The sequence below is a fragment of the Diadema setosum genome, chromosome 9 (genome assembly GCF_964275005.1).
Source record: "Diadema setosum chromosome 9, eeDiaSeto1, whole genome shotgun sequence".
Classification (NCBI taxonomy): domain Eukaryota; kingdom Metazoa; phylum Echinodermata; class Echinoidea; order Diadematoida; family Diadematidae; genus Diadema; species Diadema setosum.
In genome coordinates, this window is record NC_092693.1 from 1766900 (window position 1) to 1791274 (window position 24375).

Consider the following 24375-nt stretch of genomic DNA (forward strand, 5'->3'; position numbering starts at 1 on the left):
CATATTCATAAGTCCAATAATCACGAAAGTCAAAGGTCTTTTCAAGTCTTTTCATTTCATTCTATTGATTTTAATCCGTCATAAGTCAAATTTTCTCGAGGTCGAAGGCATTTCTTAGTCAAGATAGATCCAACTTAGGCAAAGTTAACTGTATTTCTCAATGTATATTCATTTTGGCTTTGACTACCTGAATAATCAGTTCCTTGTGGACACCACATCGTTGTCCTAATATTTTCCCTGTGTAACTTTTGAAAAGAGAACATGTTACTTTCAAGGAAAATGTAATCACCGAAACCAAATAAGCAAGAGGTAAATATGAACAATCACTACAAAATTCCTCACCATTATTAAAGGTAGATAGTCCCGGTAGTGTAGAGGGCACTGTTGATGATACTGCCGATCACTGTTAGCATTGATACGAAGATTACCGAAGTTTAGCTGTCACCAAGAGTAAAGTGCGTAGGTGTTGCTAAGTAACGTTGCCTTTGTTGTCTTCTCTGCGCATCGCGCAGTCTGTAGTAATGCCAGGGTGCGTGCATATGTGCTTGTTATTATGACATCACAAAAGAAGTTTGCTAAAGCTGTCATCCCCCCCAGCCGAATCATGAGCCGAACTGTGATCCGACCACTGACTACAGTGAATCGAACTTCTTCGGACTCGGGAAAGTGGGCCAAAGAGTAAGCGCTAAAGAGGAGTCAATAGCGTAGGTCTCTATAGGAAACTTGCGCTGTGCGCCCACGTACGCATTTGACTAAAACACCGGGACCATGCACTTTTAAGTGAAGACCTTTGTCAGAGCATTGGTGATTACTTTCCCCAATAGTGATCCACCTCTTGTGAACTTTTGTACATTTTGAGCATGCTGCTGTTTGTTCACTTACCCCCATTCAAGTGATTTTTTTGCCTTCCTCTAAAATAGCATCTATTGGCTGTAACCTGGTGATGCACTTACGGTGTTGAACTTTGTCATCATAGCTAAGTTGTGGAAAGTTACTGAGAGCACACAATACATGGTGCTTATTCATCAGGGAAAGTTTGACACTTTGACATTTGACCATGTCACAAGTCACCAATATTCAAACTTGACCGGCATCTTTATGTGATGTACCTGAGGTTTGAATTTGGTGGTCACATCTCCAGGTAAAGTTCATTGACAATTTGACCTTTGAACTTGTTGGACTTCACCCATATCAAAATTTGACAGGCATCTTAGGTTATGAAACTGGTGTGAGTTTGGTGATCATAGCTCAAATTTGTGGAAAATTGAGAGTACACCACAATACAATGTACTGAGTACGGTGCTTATCAGGGCAAGTTCGTTGACCATTTGAGCTTGTCAAACTTCACCCATATTCGAACTTGACTGGCATTTTTAGGTTGTGTACCTGTGGTGTGAGCTTGTGGTCATAGCTCAAAGCTGTGGAAAGTTACAGAGAATACACCACATAACTGACGATGCTGATGCCGATGGCTACGACGACGGAAAACTGATGCTCATGTCTCGCTTCCGCTTCCGCTACACAGGCAAGACAATCCCCATCACACAATGACCAGTCAAACGTCACTCAGACTACAGAAAATGATAATCGTACTGTGCAGAAGCATTCTTGATATTCAGTCATCTTTTCTTTTTTAATAAGCACTATCATGAATAATAATGCTCAAGTCTGGAGTTCTGTACTATTGCACATATATTTTTGTCACATAAAACATATATCCTTGTGTTAACAGTTATAATATATACATGACATATATACATAATTATAACTACATGTTTTCAACAAAAATATAGACTATGTTAAAAAGAAACATTCAAAAAGAAATAAAAATTGCAAGGAATGTGACTGACCGTAGAGCTACTCACAATTCTCACATCCTAACCAAATTAAAAATGAACACATTCACCACAATCATTCACAGCTTGTGTCTGACAAGAGGTATGTTTAATATACCAAGTACTTCAAGAAAGGTCTATTCACAAATATAAATACTTTTCACTTTGAGAAGATTGTGGAGTGTGCCAAAAGAAAATATCTGCACATATATCAAACTACCTACCATGACCTAATCTTTCCTATTCCATTGGCATTCTGTTCCTCTTCCCACAAAATCCACGTCCCACAAAGCATACTGATATATTTCCCAAGGTCACATATCAATGTTTAGCCAGTTTTGTATGATACTTTTGTAAATTTAATCTTATCCCACACTGACACATGACAGCATTTTCAGTGAAATAGCAGAAACCTTCATTTTAGTCTATCTCAGTTCAAATGAGAAATTCAGCTACTTGAAATATCACTGTAGACTCCTGAACATACAAACAATAAATAAACCCATGAATTTCACTCTATCACTTCATGAACATAAACAAAATCTTGGGAAATTGCTTTAAGACCCCTACTGATGTCAATGAATTCATAAATGAATAAGTGTAAACATGAAATAAGTTGTTGTTTTTCTGTCAAAACTGTGAAACTAAAGAAATAGAACATAAAAGCTGGTGAAACTGCACTTCTCTTTTTTTCTTTTAAATGTGAAATTCAGGTTGTCAGTTAATGACCAAGAATGACATGGCACAGCATTATTCAAGGACCAGTACCACTGCTAATAGGGTGATGGTGATACAACTTGCATAATGCTTGTATACATTTCATACAAGGTGAAAAAGAAAAATGATTTTCCCTGCATTAAAGGATGCATATCTTTCATAAAACCCAGAGCACAAAGACAAAATAAAAAGAGAAATAGATAAAAAATGACATTTTACGTACTTTCAAAATCATAAAAATTATGCAAATTACTATCTTCTTTGCAATACATGATCGCCTCATCATAAAGAAAATTGAGAATCTAATCTTTGGTTAAATCTTTAAGATCAGATAGAAATGCCATCTTATGGTTGTGTTGAATAGTAAAAATGTCAATGTGTTCATGCAACTTTCAGGGCTTAGTTCACCACATAAAGAAATCAAGGAAAACCCGTACACCAGTATTGACTTCATTTCATATGCCCAAATGCCGTTCAAAGATTTGATTAGCTGCCTAAAAGCTAACTGTTGGTACTAAATCATCCAACAGAAACACAGACAGACATGAAAATATGATTTTTTTTTCCCTCTCTGGGGCATAATGTTTCAACAGCTACAAGTGTGTACAGAGAGAGAAATAGAAAAATATGGTTCATCAATGAATGACCATGCAGGTCCATGCAATGACATTCCCCTTTAAACTTTGGAATGATATGAAGAATGTAACAAATTAAAGTAATTCATGATATTTGCTTTTGTGAAAAAAAAAAGAATATCACACATTTCCTATAATTTCGGCATTCATATAAAAGCGAAAGCAATCACAGGAAACAGAAGTATCACTACACTTTGGATTTATGAAATTTGATAATTCAACACTAACCACAACGCTGAATTTTACTGGTTGTGGTGAATTCCAAATGACAATGTGACATTTAAATCAAATATCTTATCTCATTTGATTTAATGATGTTACATTAAAGGCAAGTGGCCTCACAGATATCTGGTAATGTTCTGGAAGAATTTGTTTACTAGAGGCTTTTTTTTTCCTTCTTCTTCATATTCTATATACCATGAGAACATAATATGCAAATTTGAACCCAAATGTAAAATTTTTGTGCTCATGAATAATGACTTGTTTACATTCCATAGGAAGTATTTCATCACAATGTACATGACATTGCGATGAAGCTACAGACATAAGGACTTAATGACATCCAATGATTACTATCCACAAACACTCCTGTGTTACAGAAAGTAACAAACATGAAGTAAACAACTACAGACACAATAAAATTATAATGCATCAAATTTCTCATTACACAATGAAAGATACATACCACTGCTAAACCCATTTAACCCTATTTTACAGCTCATACTGTCATCCAAACCAAATTTTTGGTTGAATAAATGCTTACATTTCTAATTGGGACTTTAACACTGAAAGTTATCATAGCACTATGAAAATATAGTGCAAATGTACGATTACACACACTAACAAACACACACACACAGACACACACACAGACACACACACACATGCAATGACATGGCTTTTGTAGCTTTACTCCAGAGCAAATGTTTGTGCTTCTTTTTGTATTTCCTCAACAGATGTCTGGCAGTACAAATGCAAAAGATTCCAGTTTGCCAAGTGAGGACTTCTGCCAACAATCATTTCCAAGAATTATATTACAAACTCAGTCTTCACCTGCAAGCCATACAAACCCATATACACACACATCAGATATCCAAATCAACACACACTTTTGATTGCTGCTGTAAGTTACAATGACAAACCACTTTCAATAGTATATTTCAGTATCAAATTTGCAACATACAAACGTCACAAGCTTCTCACTTCATTGATCCAAGCTGGCAGGTTTTTACGACACTGTTCAACATTGGGTTGCTTTATCACAAATAATAAAATGTACAACTTTGCTGACTTTGCTTATAGTGTTCTCCTAGAAAGAAACACAATAATAAAAATATAATACTCAAATCGGAAACATAAAAACACAAAAAATGGAAGAGTGAGTGCCCATTTTAAAAATCTTTACATAATCCTCCACTGACCATTAATATATATATACCTCTGCCTCTCTTTACAAATATTGCCTCATAAATTATATCTTAATTGAAAATACTAACATAACGAGTGATAACTGTGCATCCACAAAGTACTCAGACTCATATACCATCATAAAAGTGAAATAGAAATTAATAATCAAAATTTACTGTTCATTTCAAAAATTAAATAGTTACAAAGTCTCTGGTGAACTTGAGGATAGCTTGCAAGGTGATGCTCTAATTGCAAAACATAAGGGCAACCCCATCTTAATTTCTTTTAATGACCATTAAGTCATTCAAACAATTAAAAAAATACTTGCGTATTGACTTCTGACACATTGCACTCTTTACCAAACAAATTGAAGGAAGAAATGAAATGAGCAGCTGTTACTGGACCTGTGAAAAAAAAAATCACTGCTTTGAATACATTACTAAGTCACTCTATCCTACACAAGAGGTTTACCATCATTTTATCTCACTGTCCACTTCAAACTGGGCAGCATGGAGTGTCAATCATCATGATGATGTCGATGCCGTAGAGTTCGACGAGGTCCATGATGAACTGCCGATCGCCCGCTGGGTCCAGTCCCATGGCCTTCATGTGGTCAGTGGTGAGGGACTTGTCCTCCGTGGCGGCAACTTCCTGAAGCGTCTGGAATATATGGTTGTTCTGCTCGTGGAAGAAGCTGCAGAAAATGTAGAGGTACATATGCTTTCACTTTTTCTTGTGCGTTTTTAATCATTTTAGCGTTATTCAAAACTTTTTATCACTCATAAAAACTTGTACAATGGAGTTTGATTGAAAATATTGTCACAATAGCAACAAAGGTATTGAACAAACAAATTTCAATAATGCGTTTACTGTCAAATTTTTGCAATCATAGTAGAAAGAGCGGATGATATTCAGTGACTGGCAATGTCGCAGAATCACCTATCCTTACCTGTAACACTACATCTAACACTTCTACAACCATGACTGTGACTACACCTACTACTACTACCACTAGAATTGCTGTTACAATTACTTCTACAGTGGAAACTGTTATAACTAAGTCCTCGGGACAGGCAAATTTCTTTTGTTCTTTCAAAACTTTGCTATAACCAAGCAAATAAACAATAACAAACATTGAGATAACAATGGGGCGGCCTGAATTTGTATATTATTGCAACTGGAATTTTGTTTGTTATAATGGGAGTGCATTGTACTACTAACATCAAATTATATCTGTCACTGGTATTAGTACTATTAGTACTATAACACATTTAACATTACAACACTTCATTTTCCATTACCTCTACTATTATCACTGCTTCTACAATGATTGTGATATTGCTGCTGCTACTACCAGTACTACTACAAACAACATCCTTCTACCATCATTACAACTTCCTCCAGTAAAGGCTGGCAAGAGAGGGCGCACTCACTTTGCAAAGATGTCGTCATCGTCCTCTTGGCAGGGCTCCATACCTTGCTCCTGGGCATTAAAGACGGCCGTGGAACGCTGGTTGTTGAGCCGCACAAACTTTTCCCGGTCCATTGTGTTAGTCCTGTCCATCTCGCGGAGACTCTGCACATGCGTCTTCACATTTTGGTTGTCCACGTACACGTCATAGAGGCTTTCTTTATCTTGAAAGATCTTCTCTGTTGTGCCTGATTGGATTGAAAGTTGGTGAAAAAGGAAGAGAGATTATATATCAAGCATCAAATCCTGACACTGTCAAATACTGTACAGGCAGATGATCAGAGTACCAACATGAAGACGTCACAATCCTTTGTTACAGCCTGGGCTGGAACCAGCTGCGTGCATATAACACTTGGGCTTGGTGAAGTTGTTTAAAACCAGTTTCCATGGCGATGAATGGCTATGACATTACACTTTGGTACTCTAAAGCACAATGCCATCACTTCCTCACCTGAATGTTTACCTGACTCTCACTCATTATCATCCTGCTCTAATCTCAATCAAATGAATCCATACATCAAACAGGACATAAAATGTCTTAATCTTATCATTCACTAACATGTCGGAGGTACTCCTTTCACATAAAATTACAACACATAAGGCACGGTGATCTTTTGTCGTTGGTCACACTGGCAAAAGATTGAGAAGTTTGGCAGGGGTGGCATGGGGGAAATATGCTAGCTGGAGTGGGAAGTTTTGCGGGAAGTTTGCAATCACACTGGCAAAACTTTGAGATCTTCAACTTCTCGATCTTTTGCCAGTCTAACCACACCTATAGAGTACCAAAGTGATGATGTCACAGCCTTTTGCTATTGCTTTGGTTGGAACCAGGTGCAAGCATGGTTAGCAACAATAGTGTTCTCAGACTGGGCCAAGTGAAGTTGTTTACAACCAGTTTCCATAGCAACGAATGGCTATGACATCAAACTTTGGAACTCTATTGTATAGATTGCTAGAGGAGACTGTAAAAGAACAGGCAGACTAAACAAAAGGGAAACAGTTTAATGACCTCTGCACATTGATGATATTCAGTAATTGACCCTGGCCTGTCTTGTTGTTTTCTGTTTTTTGTCTAAGAGGTGTTTGTAAAAATTGTTAAAAACAAGTTGTTAATTGCATTTGCAGTCAGGTTCACTAACAGCTGAAGAATACCATGGTCAATCATTTTGTGGCTAAAACATGCAAAATGGCACAAACAAATGGTGCATTTCACCTCAGTCAAGTTAATAGTTTACACAGAGCTGCCCTAATTTTTCAGTTAACTTGGGGTTTAATAGCCAACTTCCATGATGTGAGTGTCTTATTACATAAGGGCCTCTAACTTGACAGCAGGTGAAATGAAGTCTTAGCTAACTTTATAGGAGGATGATCCTAACCATAAGCATTTTTGTGGTTAGCACTGATTATAACGACAGCACCCTCTACAAAGTGTGGCAATTAGTGCAGTAATGTGAACGCAATAAAGAATGAGGTCATGGTTCGGCTTGGCCCATGCGAGCACTGAATTACTTTACAAAAATAAATGCCTGTGATCATTATGCATTAAAATGGGGGTACCTCGCATTCCATGCACTCACTTCAAGATTTTACTTTTGAGTTCAGCTCGTTGTTAGCTAACCATGCACCCTATCATCAATGAAAAGCACCAAATGTAACTCAATAGCTGTGGTTACACAGATAAAAGATCACAAAGTTTAAGATCATGATCTTTAAGATCTCAAAGTTTTGCCAGTGTGACCGCAAACTTCCTGCAAAACTTCATGCAAAACTTCCCACTCACACTAGGGATATTTGAACACTCACAACTGAAACGTCACAAAATCTGTCACATGACCAGTCCATTTTCTGTTTGCTGCATCGATTGTTTTCTACAGGCAGTGCCTCAATGGGATGCATCTGTGTGCATTGTTACATCATAATCATTAGCTGTCAGACAGCGTACTCTTTCATGTGCACTACTGACCCTAAAGCCCCCGTCACACTAGAGCGTATCTAGCCAACGAATGCCCAGCGGATCCGAAAATTTGGAGATACGCTCACATCCGTTGCTCATCGTTCGTGACCCACTTCGCGTTCGCTGTATCCGCTAGCTGTTCGCAGAGATTCGCAGAGATCCGCCGGAGCCAAATTTTGATTTTGGACATGTCCAAAATCTTGAGCGGATGACGAACGGAATGACAATCCGCTCTGTGTTCGCTTAGCATCCGCTGATCGAAAGTTTTGGTCGCTCTGCGTTCGCTTAGCATCCGCTGATCGAAAGTTTTGGTCGCTCTGCGTTCGTTTCTTATTCGTCCGCCGTTCATCCAAATTCGCCCACCAAATCTGAACAGCAACACACGTTAAACGAAGTAGGAAAAAACAAATAGATATTCACAGCACACATAATAATAATAATAATAATGATAATAATAACAATGATAAGAAAAAGTTCTTATTTACCCAGCCTGTAGCCTCTTCAGTGTTGCCACTGCTCTACCAGAGGGTCCTGCTATTAATATTACCCTAGCGTTGCCAGGTACCCATTTACACCTGGGTCGAGAAGGATATCGTAGGTAAAAAATCTTGCCCAAGGATGTAAGCACTGGGCGGTATTCGAACCCGGGTCCTCGGATCGGGAATCGGGAGTCTTATCCACTATGGTACACCCCTACATGACATTACATTATACGTATTCTGGCATTAAGTAATAAATATATGGTAGATAATAACCGCACTTGCAGTGCTTGTATCGAGAACATTATTGTAAACCGCTGCTATAAAAGTCAGCCTGTAGTAAATGGGAATCTCTGCATGGAATTTCGATGGGAATTGTGAAAGTTCGACTCCAGTTGGAAGCACCAGACGCAATGGAAGATGTTGGACTACCAACATTATGCGTCAACGTGGTCATCAGAAGGAAGTGCACTTTAATAGGGGAATCTTGAGGACTGTCGAGGGTAGTGACATCAGGAGTACTATACTTGTTGGTGACTTCTGCTTCCTTCTTTTTGGGGCCATTTTCACAGTCACCACATTACTTGACACTGTCACTGCTCAAAATGATTTGGTGAAGTGTGAGTCAGCCGAGATCCGTCGCGTGATCGCCGCAGTATCGCTCTGCATATGTTGGGCATTCGCTGCTCATTCGCTTTGTCCGCTCAGCATCCGCTGGACGGACTGTACGCATTCGCTTTCATTCGCTACTTTATCCGCTCGTAACACGGTTAGCATATGCTCATCATTCGTTAGGCGAACGTTCGAAAACGACGTTTTGCTTGCGGATTCGAGCGGATTCGAGTGTATCTGGACTTTCCAAATTTTGCCCATCCGCTAGGCATTCGCTGATTTATACGCTGTAGTGTGACGGGGGCTTAACTTCGAGAACTATCAAGAAGTTTGGCTGCCAGTGTGGCCAGACGACCAAAGATTGCAAAGACTTTGCAATCTAAACTTTGCCACCTTTTGCCAGTGTGACCACGGCTATAGTTACAAGCTAATTAGCTTATCACATGACTGTGTGAACATAGCTGATGAGAAAGAAAACAACATTGTGAAAACAGGTGTTAAATGTAATCAACATTCCTTGTCTGATTGTTCTGCATTCCATTGATCTCTGACTTCTGACAGGTGTTCAAGTGAAATCTACTCCATAACACCTGGTTAAGGAATGTGATGTGTGTTTGTTTATAATACAGGTGTGTGTGTGTGTGTGTGTGTGTGCATGTATGCCTTTGTTTTATTTTTTGCCTCTGTATTGCACAGCCTGACCTGTATCTTAAAGGTATTAGCCCACATTTGTAAACCTGCAGCAATTGGTCTCATAGTTAGCATGGAGTTTGGGTATGATTGCAGTAACACCTGTGCAAAATTTCGTTCCAATTAGTCCATTACTTACATAAGAATAAATGAAAATGCACCGTAATCCGTATGCATGCGTATAACGCTCGCTAGCTCCGGTCCACGTACGTGTTACATGTACAATGTACGTAGCTATAGCCCGCGCTCGTAATTCGATTTTGGGTCGGGTTGACCCGGTTTGAAAATTGATCTTAAAACGATGATTTTCTCTCTTTTATCGAATGGTATAGACAAAGAGCGACAGGTGGGGTATGTTACTGTTATAACTTGTACTTGAAGTCATATTGGACCCGTTTTATGCAGTTTTGATTTTCGTGGGTTTGCAAATGTGGGCTAGTACCTTTAAGTTCACATGAGAGCAAAACATCTAAATAGCAATGTTTACAAAAAGAAAATGGCACTGAGGTCAATGTTAATGAAATATAATCACAGCACGCAATAATGGAGATCAAATGAGAAGATGCAAATTACTTCACAAGTCTATAAATAATCTGCACAAAATCCTCAATAAATTTTTCCTTTTTTAACCTACATTTAATGCATCATTTTGCATTAATAATTACAGGCTTATACTAATTTAGCAACACAGAATTTTGATGACAAGGGGGTCATAATCATGAAGTTATCAGCCAAAAATGCACTTCTATCATATTTGGCATGTACTAAAGAATGGAAGGTAATGGCATCATTATCTCATATAATGTGCTTTAAAATGGTTGCAACTGCCATCACCAATTTGTAAACAGCTCCTTCTTATATGTGCTATCTTAATCCCACTTTTACCATTCTGTTTGCTTGTTTCTACTTTATCCAGTGAAGTCGATTTTACTTCTACATGGACTCACATGCTATATAGGACATCTCGGACTCCAAGGTGTCAATATCAGCAATGTTGACATAGAAGTACGGCTTCAGCTCAATGGCACTGTTGAGAATCACATCGTGTTGGCTCATCAGACTTGCACAGTACACTGAAAGAGGTGACAGGAACAGTAAAACCTCAACCTGAGCTTCACAATAGATTTGACAGTGTTGCATCTGCAGTGTCCCTTGATATTAACTACTTAAAAGTGCATGGGCTAATTTCAGTGATATTTGCTTATTTATATATTCATAGACAAGAGTATTTTTGTGCACAATAGTCTTTCATATTTATGAACAATATTCACAAGCTATATTCATGCTAGTTCAGTACAGCACAAAATTAACCAACTTCTAACCATTAAACATTTCACTTTACAGGATATTGTGAGTAACTCTTTACAGGTCCTCTAAAGGCCTACAAAAACGATATGATACCTATGCTACATGGATAGACTCTAGAGAAAAAGAAACAACTGGAGAATCTTAGGGGTGGTGAGAATGGCAGGGGCAAGAAAATGGCTCTAAAAATGGAAGACAACAAGACAGCGCGTTTCAATGCTATGAAAATGAAAGTGTTGCCACAAAGGCTCCTAAGAATTCAAGGATTAACACAAGAAAGTAAGGCACCAAGAACTAAAGATTTCAAGGTTCTGAGATTTGAAGGGTTAACAAAAGAGGCTCAAGGGATGGAAGGGTTACTAGGAAAGGATATTATGAAAATAGGATTGACAAATAAGAACAACAAGGACATGCAAAATGCAAGAGCTCACAGTATTATGCCTAAATTGATCACTTAACACAAAAGCTCCAACAATGGAAGGGTCAACAAAGAGAGAGAGAGAGAGAGATAGAGAGAATTAAAGAATTTAAAAGCTCGAAGATGAAGCAAGGTTTACTAAAGGGTCTTAAGAATGAAAGGGTTGAAAAAAATTGAGAATTGGACTGTAAACAGAGAGGCTCTGAAGTAATGAGGTTAACAAACAACAGCAACAAAATAAGGCTTTGATTATTGAAATATTCAAAACCTTTCAGTACAGGCAATTTATTCAAAGGAAATACAGGTCCCCAAAACAAGGGATCTACTCCTTCTGTTAAATTTTTTCCACAGAGGAAAAAAAAGTTAGGAGAATTATAACTTTGATCTGAAGAGCTCTAGCAATTAAAGGGTTAAAAAAAAGTCTTGAGAAGTGAAGCGATTGTAAATGATCTGGGAATAGAAATGTCTGTAAAGAAAATGATTCATGTAGAAGCTCAGACAATTGAAAAAGTTAACAAAAAATAACTACAAGTTCTGAGAACAAGAGGTCAAAAACCAACAGTGTCCTGCTTGATCTGGAGAAAACATTATGTCTGGCAGTGCTTTGGATCTCTTGGGCATTGCTTTGGGGCCCTGACCCTGGACACTTACACAATTCAAATAGATTTGCACTTTTTGTACCACCCAAAGCAATACCGTACATGCCTTTTTTTCCCACTATGGTAAAAATTCAATTCTAGACAATTTGGCTTTTCCCTTGCAGGCTAACCCCAAATGGGTCCGAATGACAGAATATTTTATGTATCTCCTGAGCGTATCAAAAGGGGTTACCTCGGTAACAGACAACTCCGATGGGAGGTGGGGAGAAGAAAAGTATCCGTTTCCTCAGCAGGATGTACTTCCACAGGGTAAAGATTTGCTCACCAAAGAAGTTCATGAACTGGCTGAAGCAACCTGCTGGATGTGTTATCTGATTTATGAAAGAATATAAAAAGATCAAAGTGACACTGACAACAACACTACATTGATGCAGCTCCATATGATTTTTAAAGTTAACTTAGTTCTTTTGGCAATGCACGACCTGTCACAGAATAGATTCACGGCAGCTGACAAATTTCATTATGTGGGCACATCATGTTAGCACCTCACAAGTTTTTATCTTTGATCATAGAGTTACATAACAAAAGCAAATTTGAAAATATTCCCATGCCAATGCAAATATCCCATTAGTCCAAAAGGAAACTAAAACATCTACAGGAGTCTGAACATTTTGAGCTTTTCAGTAGATTGAGTTCTGTGTGGGCAAGATTCTCCAAAGATAAATCACTGTTATTTAAAGATGGATGAATAGCCAGTAACTTACAACAATGCAAGAATAATTCAAACAATCAAAGAAAGAATAGCATTCAACAACAAGCATTCTTAACAGGAATGATTCCAAAAATTACAGGTATAGGATATAAACTTATCAAAGCACAACAAAACAACAATCTGAGAATATCAATACATCTGTGCATTGACATGCCTTATTAGTCTGTTACAGCTGGACAAAAAATCCAAACTGCACTCCTATAAAAATAACCCTGAAATCAAAACAATATTTCAATGCAGCCAATTTTGTAGCGATCACAATAAAGGAGGTGATCACTGTAGACAAGTTAAAAGGAGGTGATCACTGTAAACAGAAAAGAGATAATAGTACAGAACAGCTGGCTGTGGAAGGATGAGATTTAGACTGCACCTTCATTTCTGGAAAGCTCTCCTCAGAGCTGGGCGTGGAGACTGGTGTCTGGACGGTCAGCGGGGACGAGACATGGAGTGGACTGGACGATGAGTGGAGACCAGAGATGCCTTCTCTGGAGGCTTCTCTTGATAGTGGGAGTGACGCTTTGTGATCGTTGAAGAACGCCAGGAGCTGCTCGTATCGGCCAGGCACCTCAAGCTGATGCCTTTTGGGCATGAGGAGGAACAGGTCATGTGACGCAGGCAAGAAGCAGAATAAGAATGGTTGGAGCAAATAATAGAAAATATCACATTAAAATTATCCATGCATTGATACATTTTGTCTTTCACATGGTTTGCAGCTCTTTTGATCTCAAATGTTTAATATCACTGAAAAAAATCAGTAGATGCAAATATGTTTGTCTTCATTAAGCAACAAGAAAAAAAAAATGTCATATCAAAACTGTTAGGCCTGTAGTGTAAAGCCCAAAGCACACTATATAACTCACGACTATATGACTGACAGACTTTGGATCCAAAATAAATCACAACAGCCTCAGAATAAACACGCTTGTCTATTTCAATCCAAAGTCTGTCAGTTGTAAAGTCATGAGTTGTATAGTGTGTGGTGGGCTTTAAATGTGAGGAATTATGTATCATACCCAATACCATTGACAACCAGTTGCATGGCATGGATCTTACTGAATTTTGATGTTCATTAAATCAAGAACAGAGTATAATTTTTACATCAATGGAAGTTTACAGAGATTAGGGATCAAATATAACACTACGACTTTCAACACAGAAAATTCTGGCTGAACATCATACTGTCATGGTCAATTATTCTGCTAGACTTTCATTAAGCTTTCATGACCATTTCAAGTCATCATGAAAAGATTGCAATGTGTTCTTGATCTTTGCTTTTCCAACCAACTACAACAAAGTATGCATCTAGGTAAACCATCGTCTTGTGGTATATCCTCATGCCAAACTTGGTTAGTTTTCTGCATGTGTTTTAGGATTCTTTTTGTCAAGAGATATCACGTGATATGGATAGTGAGCACAATCACTGCGCACACAAAAACAATGACCAAGCCATTGCGTGGGACTATGTTGAACTCTGCAGATTTCAGAAGCATCATCACACATCAGGTAAAAATTACAAGAGTGCAAGTACAAGCCGTTTACTCTTGAGAGATGACTATGCCAGGTCAACAGTATATTCAAATTCACAGTTGCTTCTGTTATAAAGTCATGATTCATATCACATGCTTCCCTGAACACAATTCTATCATGAGAATTTATATCAGCTGTTGCTATGTCAAATGAGCTTCTGAAAAAGCTTAGGCAAACTCATGTAAAGCAGTTTGAGAGTTTGAGAGTTGCCATGGAGTTGCCATGGACAGTCTTTACCAAGGAGAAAGGCTTTTATTCTAGATATTTAAAAATCACTGAATAAATGAATGAATCGATGAATGAATAAATTATAAGCAGATTATACATGAATAAAAAAAATCATAAACAGACTGGTTAACACATCTGGATAGACAAACAAGTAGATGAAAAAATGTCATAGATACCCTAGGCCTTTTTTACCACAAATATTCTCTCATAGCATACATGGTCATCCTGTTGTGTCGTAATAAATAATGCCTTCTCAAACCCATTGCAGCATAAACTGCAGTGTTTGATACCTCACGCTTGGATGCGTTTCACATTATTTCCCCTTCAGGACCGAAAATCATTGCAGCGGCCCCTACAAATGAAATTACCAAGGTTGTCTTCACACCATTACACCTACCTCACTTGGTGCTCCAAGAATTTCATATGTTTGTGTAGTGTGGTGTATGATGCTGACAAGATCCCAACAGATTTCATTCTGGCTCCTCTCTCTGCTACATTGTCCACATGCATGTTTTCAAAGCAACTCAGCCCATAGTACTTATCTTTCCTGAAATAGCTGTGAACGAGCATAAGGACAAACAAGACAAAGACTATGGCTCTAAAGGACTACCTGCAAAACAAACCAGGGAACTTTAAATTGTGCTTGGGGAAGAGACTCAAAATATCAAATTTCAAATATCAAATTAATTTACCTGATATGGACTAACCAGCATGTCTGGAAAAAAAAAATATTACAAGATGTATGAATGCAAAAACTCTTATCTTCAGTACTTGAAAGCAATATAGACATCTTCTGATGGCACATGATACACATTTCTCCTGTAATAGACACAATGTAAATGGTATTAATAAACTACAGTGGTTCACATAAAGTGAAGGAAATCATCATATCACTAAGACAAGTAAGCTCCTTTATGAGTCATTCAACTGATTTCAATCCCAAGTTAATTTCAAGAGCGGAAATGTGATCTTGCATGTGTGTATAATCAGTTATTGTGAAAGAACACACAATGGTGTGCAGGACAACTACAACATACTAAGGGTTGACGGGTTTACAAGCAAAATTACAGCTGGACAAGTCAAAAGGATGAAACAGCATTCATCTGCTTCTGACAAGTGCTGGCAATCTTTTGTTGTACATGCATATCTTTCAATTCTTTTTCTGTGCAGCTTAAATTTACAAATTATGTATGTATCCCTGCCCACAATAGTTCTCATCAGGTCATAAAATCTGCATGACAGCCTATCACATAATTATAGGTTGCAATGGCCAACACTAATGATAGAAGTACTCATAATTTCTGAATACATTTAGCAAACTAATCCATTAGTTTTCAGTGAAAGCCCTTAACCCTTCTTGTGTTAATGAGTCAAGTGTGCACAAGTGTCAGACACAGACCTATGGACAGGAAATTAGTATGGCATGCAGAGGGTTAATTAGGAATTGTAGAATGAGACCATGTATGTTCCAAAAAGCATTCAAATCTTGCTCTCCAAAACTTTGCCCTATGGACTACAAAATAACTGGTATTCATTGATTCATTTGTTCATTACCTATCCTCTCATTATCTTTTCTGGATGATCAATTCTTTTCCTCCTTTGATTTAAATCCTTGAGGGTTTTTATTCAATCTTTACACCCCATGAAGTAATACTGTGTACAGAAACGAGAAAGTAACAACCAACAAATCTACTTAACTATTAAACACACAAAGTCATTATAGTTGAGTTTATTGTGCATCAACTTTTGGTTCTTTGTGATCAAATTTGTGATGGACTCACATAAAGTCAGTCAGGACTGTGTGCGCACCACTGGCCATTGCTTTAAACTCAACACCTTCCAGACTGATGTCTTCTGGTTGGCACCATTCCACAATGTTACCTGAGTTTGAAAAAGAAGGAGAGAGATCAGAGAGAAAGCAACAACACCAGTGAAAGGAAATGACACACAAGAGATGACTGTGCAGAGAGCTGTCGGATCAGGTTTCCTGTTTGTTTTGTTTCTCTGGGATGGTACTAAAGTAAGATATCTAATAAGACCATTTGGTGAGGTGCTGTGTAGCCTGACCTCTAGGCTTTAGGGTGCTTCCGCTCACCATCATACCTGTTCAGCCCACAATCTCAGGGGTCGAGGGGACTGTGCCACCTAAGCGTGTCTCCAGAGGGGAAGTCTACTGCCTGGAAGCCAGACTAGATACCATTGTATTGTCACAGTCTAAGAGGACCTCTTTCTCCCTCTTCCCCTGAGTGCACGCCACTTCTCTTATTAGCAAGTTGTCTCACTATTTAGCATTGCCATAAAGGTTGTATGAGAGGTAAAGCATGATATAAAGTTTGACTAAGAGAGAGATAGAGAGGGAAAGGATACAAGAGTTGTATATAAGTATATACAAAGAGTTGTCACTTGGTGAAAATTTGACTAAAGATACATACAGGTTGTATTTCAGATAAGAATCATACAGAGTTCAACAGTTTAGTGGTCTGTATGTTTCACATTCTTTTAAAAAGACCTCTCATGGAATTCACGTAATCTTCATAATGACATACACCGTGTAAAAATGCAAGTTGAATAAGGTTCATGCCACTGATTGACAAATTGCCCTACAACGGAAAAAATTTCATGAATTTGAAAAGTTCAAGTTGTTTCAAATTGCAAAGATAAAAGTTCTATGACTGACTAATGTACACAGACTTAGACCCCGTTTACAGTGCGGGGCCGAGCCTCGCAATTTTGTCCGTTTACACTGCCGGGCTCGGCCACGCTTTTGATTCAAACCTTTCAATATTTTGTCGTAGCGGCGCTCTGCTTGTAAACAAATGCAATTTGGTATTGTCTGGTTTTCAGACCCTTTGCCAAATGAATTCCGTGGCAACGAAGTCGCCGTTCGGGCAAAGGCCTTTGCCGAAGGAAAGAATCCTTTGCAGGACAAAACCACCTTAAATTATACTAGTTTTCGACGTTGAGGGGGTTAATATCCTGAATAGCGAAAGATACAGGCAGAGGGTTTGGAAGCCAGACTAAAATTGGCCGCGCAATTGGCAGCGCATTTGGCCCAGTTTGCCTTTACACCAAGAAAAGGCCGGGCTCGGCCGCGGCCGAGCCGCGGCCGAGACCACCTCCAGAGCGAGGCCAAATGCGAGGCCAATTTTGGCCTCGCATATGGCCTTTCAGGGTTCGAAATTGGCGATGGTCTGCTGGCCATTGGCCACCCAAAATCACGACGGACTAGCTAAAAATCATAAAATTCTGAAGTTACTAGTCCGTCTGGCTAGCCAAAATATTTCTTCAGTGTTAAAATTGATTCTAAGTAGTCCGCCTGGCTAGTTAAAAAAAAAAGTTAAGTGCGACCCCTGCCTTTTGCGCGTTTACACTGAAGCGGGGCTGGGCACGGCCACGGCCGAGCCGCGGCCGAGCCTCGCACTGTAAACGGGGTCTAATGCATTCTATGTGGATTATTTATCTATATTGTTCGTGACCTCATCAGATCAAGGCACAGTGAGCTTTTCACAAAAGTAAATGATGCTGTGACAACAAAAAATTGTACATAAACAAGCCACATTACGATAAGGTTGCACCTGTGATTTCTTTCTATCAAATATTCCAGCTGCTGTGCCTTTCAATTCATAAATCCTTTCCACTGATTCAATTACATGACAAATGCTGTGAATCATAACCCATCAATACATATTACTAAATAGATATCCATCCTAGCAGCTACCGTAATCTCTTACAACGCTCCCAGGTTGGCTCACTAATTACAAGCCAAATGTTGGTACAGGTGCACTTTTTCTCACACTGACAATGATAGAATGAATGGGATGGAACCATGGAAATTATTAATTAGGAAGGTATGCACCCATACGTTTATGATTCTATGCGGAGATATGCACTAATTTCAACTTGCATTTTTAAAACAGATTCCCCCCCCCCACTAATTTTGTGACATTACAGCAGATACAAATAGCATTCTTTGAATCACACACACTACAATTTAGTTGTAAAAATTATAATAAACAAGGAAAAGTAGAAATTACACGGTGCGTAATATATGTCCCCGCCGGAAGTAGCATTTAGTAGCAAAATGTACAATATAGGTAAAAAGATGAAGGTCAAAGGTCAAAGAAGTCAAAGGTCAAAATTCTATGTAGAAGTTTTGAAGCCCTCACCTAGTGCCATCACATAAAGCAAAAGGAATCGAAATCGGGTTAGAAATGGCGAAGGAGTAGCATTTTGTAGCCAATGTACAATATAGGTAAAAAAAATCAAGGTCAAAGGTCAAAGAAGTCAAAGGTCAAAATTCTGTGTAGAAGTTTTGAAGCCCTCACCTAGTGCCATCACATAAAGCAAACGGAATCGAAATCAGGTTAGAAATGGCGAAGGAGTAGCATTTGGTAGGAAAATGTACAATACAGGTCAAAAATCAAGGTCAAAGGTCAAAGAAGTCAAAGGTCAAAATTCTGTGTAGAAGTTTTGAAGCCCTCACCTAGTGCCATCACTTAAAGCAAACGGAATTGTAATCGGGTTACAAATGGCGAAGGAGTAGCATTTTGTAGGCAATGTACAATATAGGTCAAAAATCAAGGTCAAAGGTCAAAGAAGTCAAAGGTCAAAATTCTGTGTAGAAGTTTTGAAGCCCTCACCTAGTGCCATCATATAAAGCAAACGGAATCAAAATCGGGTTAGAAATGGCGAAGGAGTAGCATTTTGAAGCAAAATGTACAATATAGGTCAAAGGTCAAGGTCAAAGGTCACAACTGAAATTTTGTGTAGAAGTTTCAAAGCTCCCATGTAGTGCTATCATATAAAGCAAACAGAATCAAAATCGGGTTAGAAATGGCGAAGGAGTAGCATTTTGAACATTTTGATCACACACGGACGCACACACGGACACACGGACGGACGGACACACGGACGGACGGACGGACGGACACACGGACACACACACGTACGGAGCCCGTTTCATAGTCCCCTGCTCGAACTCGTTCGGCGGGGACAATAAGAGCACAGCAACTAACAATAATTTTTATTTGATCATCAAATAGAATTTGGGTTTTGTTTATTACAACTAAATACACAATCAAGTCCACAAAACAACTGACTTAGGGTTCTTATTTTATTTGATGATGGAATTGTGTATAATGCTATTGCAGGATGGTTTGGGGCCTTGGATTGTATTAGCTATTTCATGGACATAAACTTTAAACACACAGCTGGTAGGAATGGGAGACATTTTTATGAAAGGCACCTTCAGGAGTCAATGCAGTTTACGACATCATACTACTGTAAAAGTAGATATTTTCGTGCGACTAATTTTTTGTGCTTGGCAGGGTAAGAAGAGTTTCGCATGTTTTTAATTCCGCGGAATTAAGACATCAACTACTGGAATGTATGGCAAGCATAAATTTTGCGTGCTTTTATTTGCGCGAAAATTTCAACACCTTGAAAATTTCCACCTTTACAGTACCTTGTGGAGGGAAATTATAACTTGTTGAAATTTGTGCAAGATTATACAGTACCGGTACCAAACATTTTTTTTTTTTTTTTTTGGTTCTGTTACAAAATGTATTGCACATAGCATTGCCATTAAGAACTACTTTTTAGAAGTTTATTATTCACAATGATGGTATTCAACATCAGTGAATAGGAAGAACTAAGGAGATCTGTGCATTAAAGGACTCTTGTACATAAATGCAAGTCATACTAAACTCATGATCAGCCTGATATCTACACGATTTGGGAGTGGCGTCATATTTGCCTGAAAAGGAATTGTCATCAGCTTAGTGCTTGTAATTAGCCCTCACCTCCCCTTAAAGGCATACATATCTATGATTAGCACTTTTATGCTATAAGTTACAAAATACCAAAACCCCTTTTCTCCATGACACTTTTTGTCCGTTTGGCAACAATTCTATAAGTAGGTGGTATCTATGTCAATGCTTTCCACATCATAAATTTTATCAGCATAATATGTTCACTAAAATTGAATAACTCTCATGCTAAAGGCTTTGCCCATGTGAGTCACCAAAAGGCAAAGAACTGCATTTAAGTGAATTTGTACTTCACTGAAAATCCCTACCAGCAGGTCTGCTGTCTTCATGCTTAACATAATTACTGTATGTATTGTGGAGGCTCAAGACAATATACCTGTCTTTTCATACGATGAGTGTCATGGGCACCTTAGCAGCTGACATTTACTCCTCTTACCGGCAAATTGAATGTTGGGTGTGTCTGTTCACAGTGTGTTTCTTTGAATCTGCTGCACTGAACCCCTCCTTCCCCCAACCCAACCCCTCAAAACATGTGATACACAAAGAATCTTATGTTTCCCCAGAGGGTAGTAAGTGTATACATCCCATATTACAGTGCAGGATCATGTGATACTCTTTGAAATTGTAACTTGTCTACAATATTCCCAACACCATACATGGATATCTTCTGTAAACCTATATTTCAAAAATTTACCTCTTTCTGGAAAAGTAAATTTGGCTGAACAAAATTCACATATATCCTTTTCATATTTGTTACAAATATGAAAAGTGTACAAGTATACTCCCTTAATTTGGATCTCACATACAATGTATGAGTAATATCAATAAAGGGACTGTACAGTACTGGTTGAGGTGAGGATTCAGCTTGTAATGTTTTGCAAGATATTTTAAAAACACTCTATGAAATGTTAATGAACATACAATAATAAGGATCTGACATACAATGTATGAGTAATATTAATAAAGGGACTGTTCAGTACTGGTTGAGGTGAGAATTCAGCATGTAATGTTTTGCAAGATATTTAAAAAACGCTCTGAAATGTTAAAGAACATACAATAATAAGGAGAATCAAAAGTTTATTTGATGTTAATATCGGTTTTGAAATGACCGAGATATCTAAAAAAAGGGGGTAAAACAAAGAAAGTTGTGGCCTGAATATTTTATTAGGATCACTTTTTTTGGTATCTCAGCCATTTCAAGACCAATGTTCATCAAACAAACTATGATGTGTGTGTGGACAACAATATAAAGAAAATATAACGGGAATTCTACAAAAATTCATTTTTCATTAAAGTTACACACATTTTCTTTATATTGTTGTCCACACATACGTCATAACCTCTAGTAGTCTCCTAACACCCAAACTTTAACAATTCATAACTTTTGCATCGAATGTCCGATTTTCTTAAACTTTCACTGATGTGTACTTTTGCTGCTTTCACTCAATCCACATTGCTCTTTGGGTTTGGGTTCCCTTTAATCATGTGCGTACATATGAACCAAATTGGATGTTGGGAAGCGTTGATATCAATGTCAACATGCGATGCAATTACTCTAAGTGATATCTCACTTGTAAGTCTTGCTGCCTGAGCAATTTTTAAATTGAAGTTAGCTGTCTAATTTCATATGGATGTGGAAGTACGGTGTCTTTCAAGTAACCTGTGGGACTAAAAAGTCATATCACACACAATTCATGATTGTAAGATTCTGTTACCTGAAAGACACCATAGAGTCTACCTGCATACTGGTATTCACATACAAAATTAGATGGTAAACTGCAGTTTCAAAATCATGTAGATAGGCAATGTACATCAAAGACCATTTAAATGGTTCTTGTTCTGATGACATTGCATACTTACTAATAATGTAGTTAACAATACTTCTCAACATTCTACATGTGGTTCAAATTTACATAAGGGAAATAAGTTATAAAGTAGAACTGAGCACTACAATTCCTATATGATTATGTTGCAGTTTGGTTAAGTGGAATTTGGTATCTAAATGAATACAAAAATACATTCTCTCATCACTCCTCGTCACATAGTCCCAAATGTTACTTTGCATGTGTGACTAGAAAACTTAATATCAAGAAGCAGTGATTGTCTTGGCAGTTCATTGAATGTCATGTTTATTACCTTTGATAAACTGTAAGAACGCACACTAGGTTAATTCTCTTGAAACATTTTCTTGAAATAACAAGAGTAAAAAAGAGGTTGGTGTAATATTGGCACATATATACAAAGATAACGTTGTAACAAGGTGGGGCACGTGGAAAAGTGGTTAATACAACGTTGGTTCAACATTGAGGCAACGTCAACATGAGTAAGAGAGGTACTATAGTTGCTAAGTTGGCTTAACATCATTTGCACTATTGACCAATGTTTATCTCTCACTGTTGAGTCAACATTGGCCTGATGGCCTCCACCCCCCCCCCCCCAAAAAAAAAAAGAGAAAAAGTTGGGCCAATAGGTATAGATCTATCTGACATTGCCCTAAAATGCATCACTAAACTGTGTGATGTCATTTCGTACTGAGTGGTTGAATTCTATCAAAGCCGTTATTTGAATTCAATAGCATTGTCCAGATCAAGTATAATACTACGCCGTCTACGGTTCGACAAGATTTTAAAAGAACACATCCAAAAGTTGGCATAGATGGTTCTACTTACATATCACAACTGCAGCACTGGCTGGCCTAAATGTGAAGCATATGGGCTGCCAATATGATGAGCACTGGTTATTAGGTGACAGTGCCCTGGGTTTAATAGCCTTGGTCTACATCATGTACATGATTATTCAAACTCGGTGTGACAGATAATTGTACTCAGTTGCTGAAACCAGAAAGGGATGTGAAATGTGATTTAAATGTAACGACACTGTTCGAGGTCTATTCTTGTATAAGTTGTAAATTTAAAGGGCCAACGACACCAGTTATTGGCGTTACCGGGCTCCACCTTTATTGAGTCCACACCTTGCTATTGCGTATTGGTGAAAATACATTGTCATTAGACATAGCCGACATAATCTACTACAACTAGGCAAGCACATGTGCTCTTGTAATATGTACTGTACGACTGCCTTTTCTTGGCTGAGCCGAGTAGGACTGCGGGCTGCTGTGCCATCATGTGATGTGCAAGGAGCATGCAAGCATTGTTGTCACTGAGATGTACGTACCACCAACCACGTACACGTACGTACCTGAACGAGTATCAAAGGCTACCACAAAAACAGCGACGATGTCATCGGAAAACGGTATAGTCTGTCCGTCTTCTGCCTCTCTTCTTCCCTCTGTGGCCCCTGGCTTCGTTGGCGAAGGCTTCAGTTGCGATTTAGGCTTCAACACGTCCACAGAATCATCTTCAATATTCACTAGGAGCGGTGATTTATCGCTCGTGGAGGTCGCCATCTTGACAGTAAACAGCCAAAGATCGAGAATAAGAAGCGCTTGCGTTATTTAGCGTAGCGCAGCCCCGTCTCCATCCGATCCGAACAGCAGCCACACGCTCGTGTGTGATTCATCGCAGGCTAGGCTCGCGCCCGCTTGTGCTGGAGGAGTACTGCATGCTGGGCTCGGTGAAATACAGTGCATCCAACGCCATGTACCGTACGTGCGTGGCGCAGGCGTTGGTACACACTTGTTCCAGCTCAGGTCAAACGGCCAATCCCGTCTGCGATAATGTTCTCGGGACTAGACGTTCAAAAACTTTTGACCAATCACGAAGCAGGGACCTTCAAGTTGCTGCCTTTCGTTTTCTCTCCCTTCCCTTTCCTTTTTTTTCAGTACTGTATGTGACAGGATTGAACAAGAGTGACTAATCCCCTGGTGTATTTGCACTTTGAGTTTGTTTTTTTTTTCTTGAAAATTTAGTCATTTTAGGGAGCGACAGGTATCAATTTGTTGCTCATTGTGATATTACTATATGGGCCGTGACGCGAGAAAAGGGCCCTTAGGGCATTA

General features: G+C 38.6%; 1 protein-coding gene across 1 annotated transcript; it reads right to left on the minus strand.

Moving 5' to 3' along the window:
- Positions 1-4096: 4096 nt before the first annotated feature.
- On the minus strand, positions 4097-23823 carry LOC140233028 (DENN domain-containing protein 11-like). Its single transcript, XM_072313136.1, has 8 exons — positions 23616-23823; positions 16431-16530; positions 15047-15205; positions 13265-13472; positions 12355-12493; positions 10748-10873; positions 6028-6253; positions 4097-5288 (listed from the first exon to the last, which is right to left on the minus strand). Exons 1-8 carry the CDS (start codon positions 23821-23823, stop codon positions 5090-5092), a joined length of 1365 nt encoding a protein of 454 aa, XP_072169237.1. The 3' UTR covers positions 4097-5089.
- Positions 23824-24375: the final 552 nt, after the last annotated feature.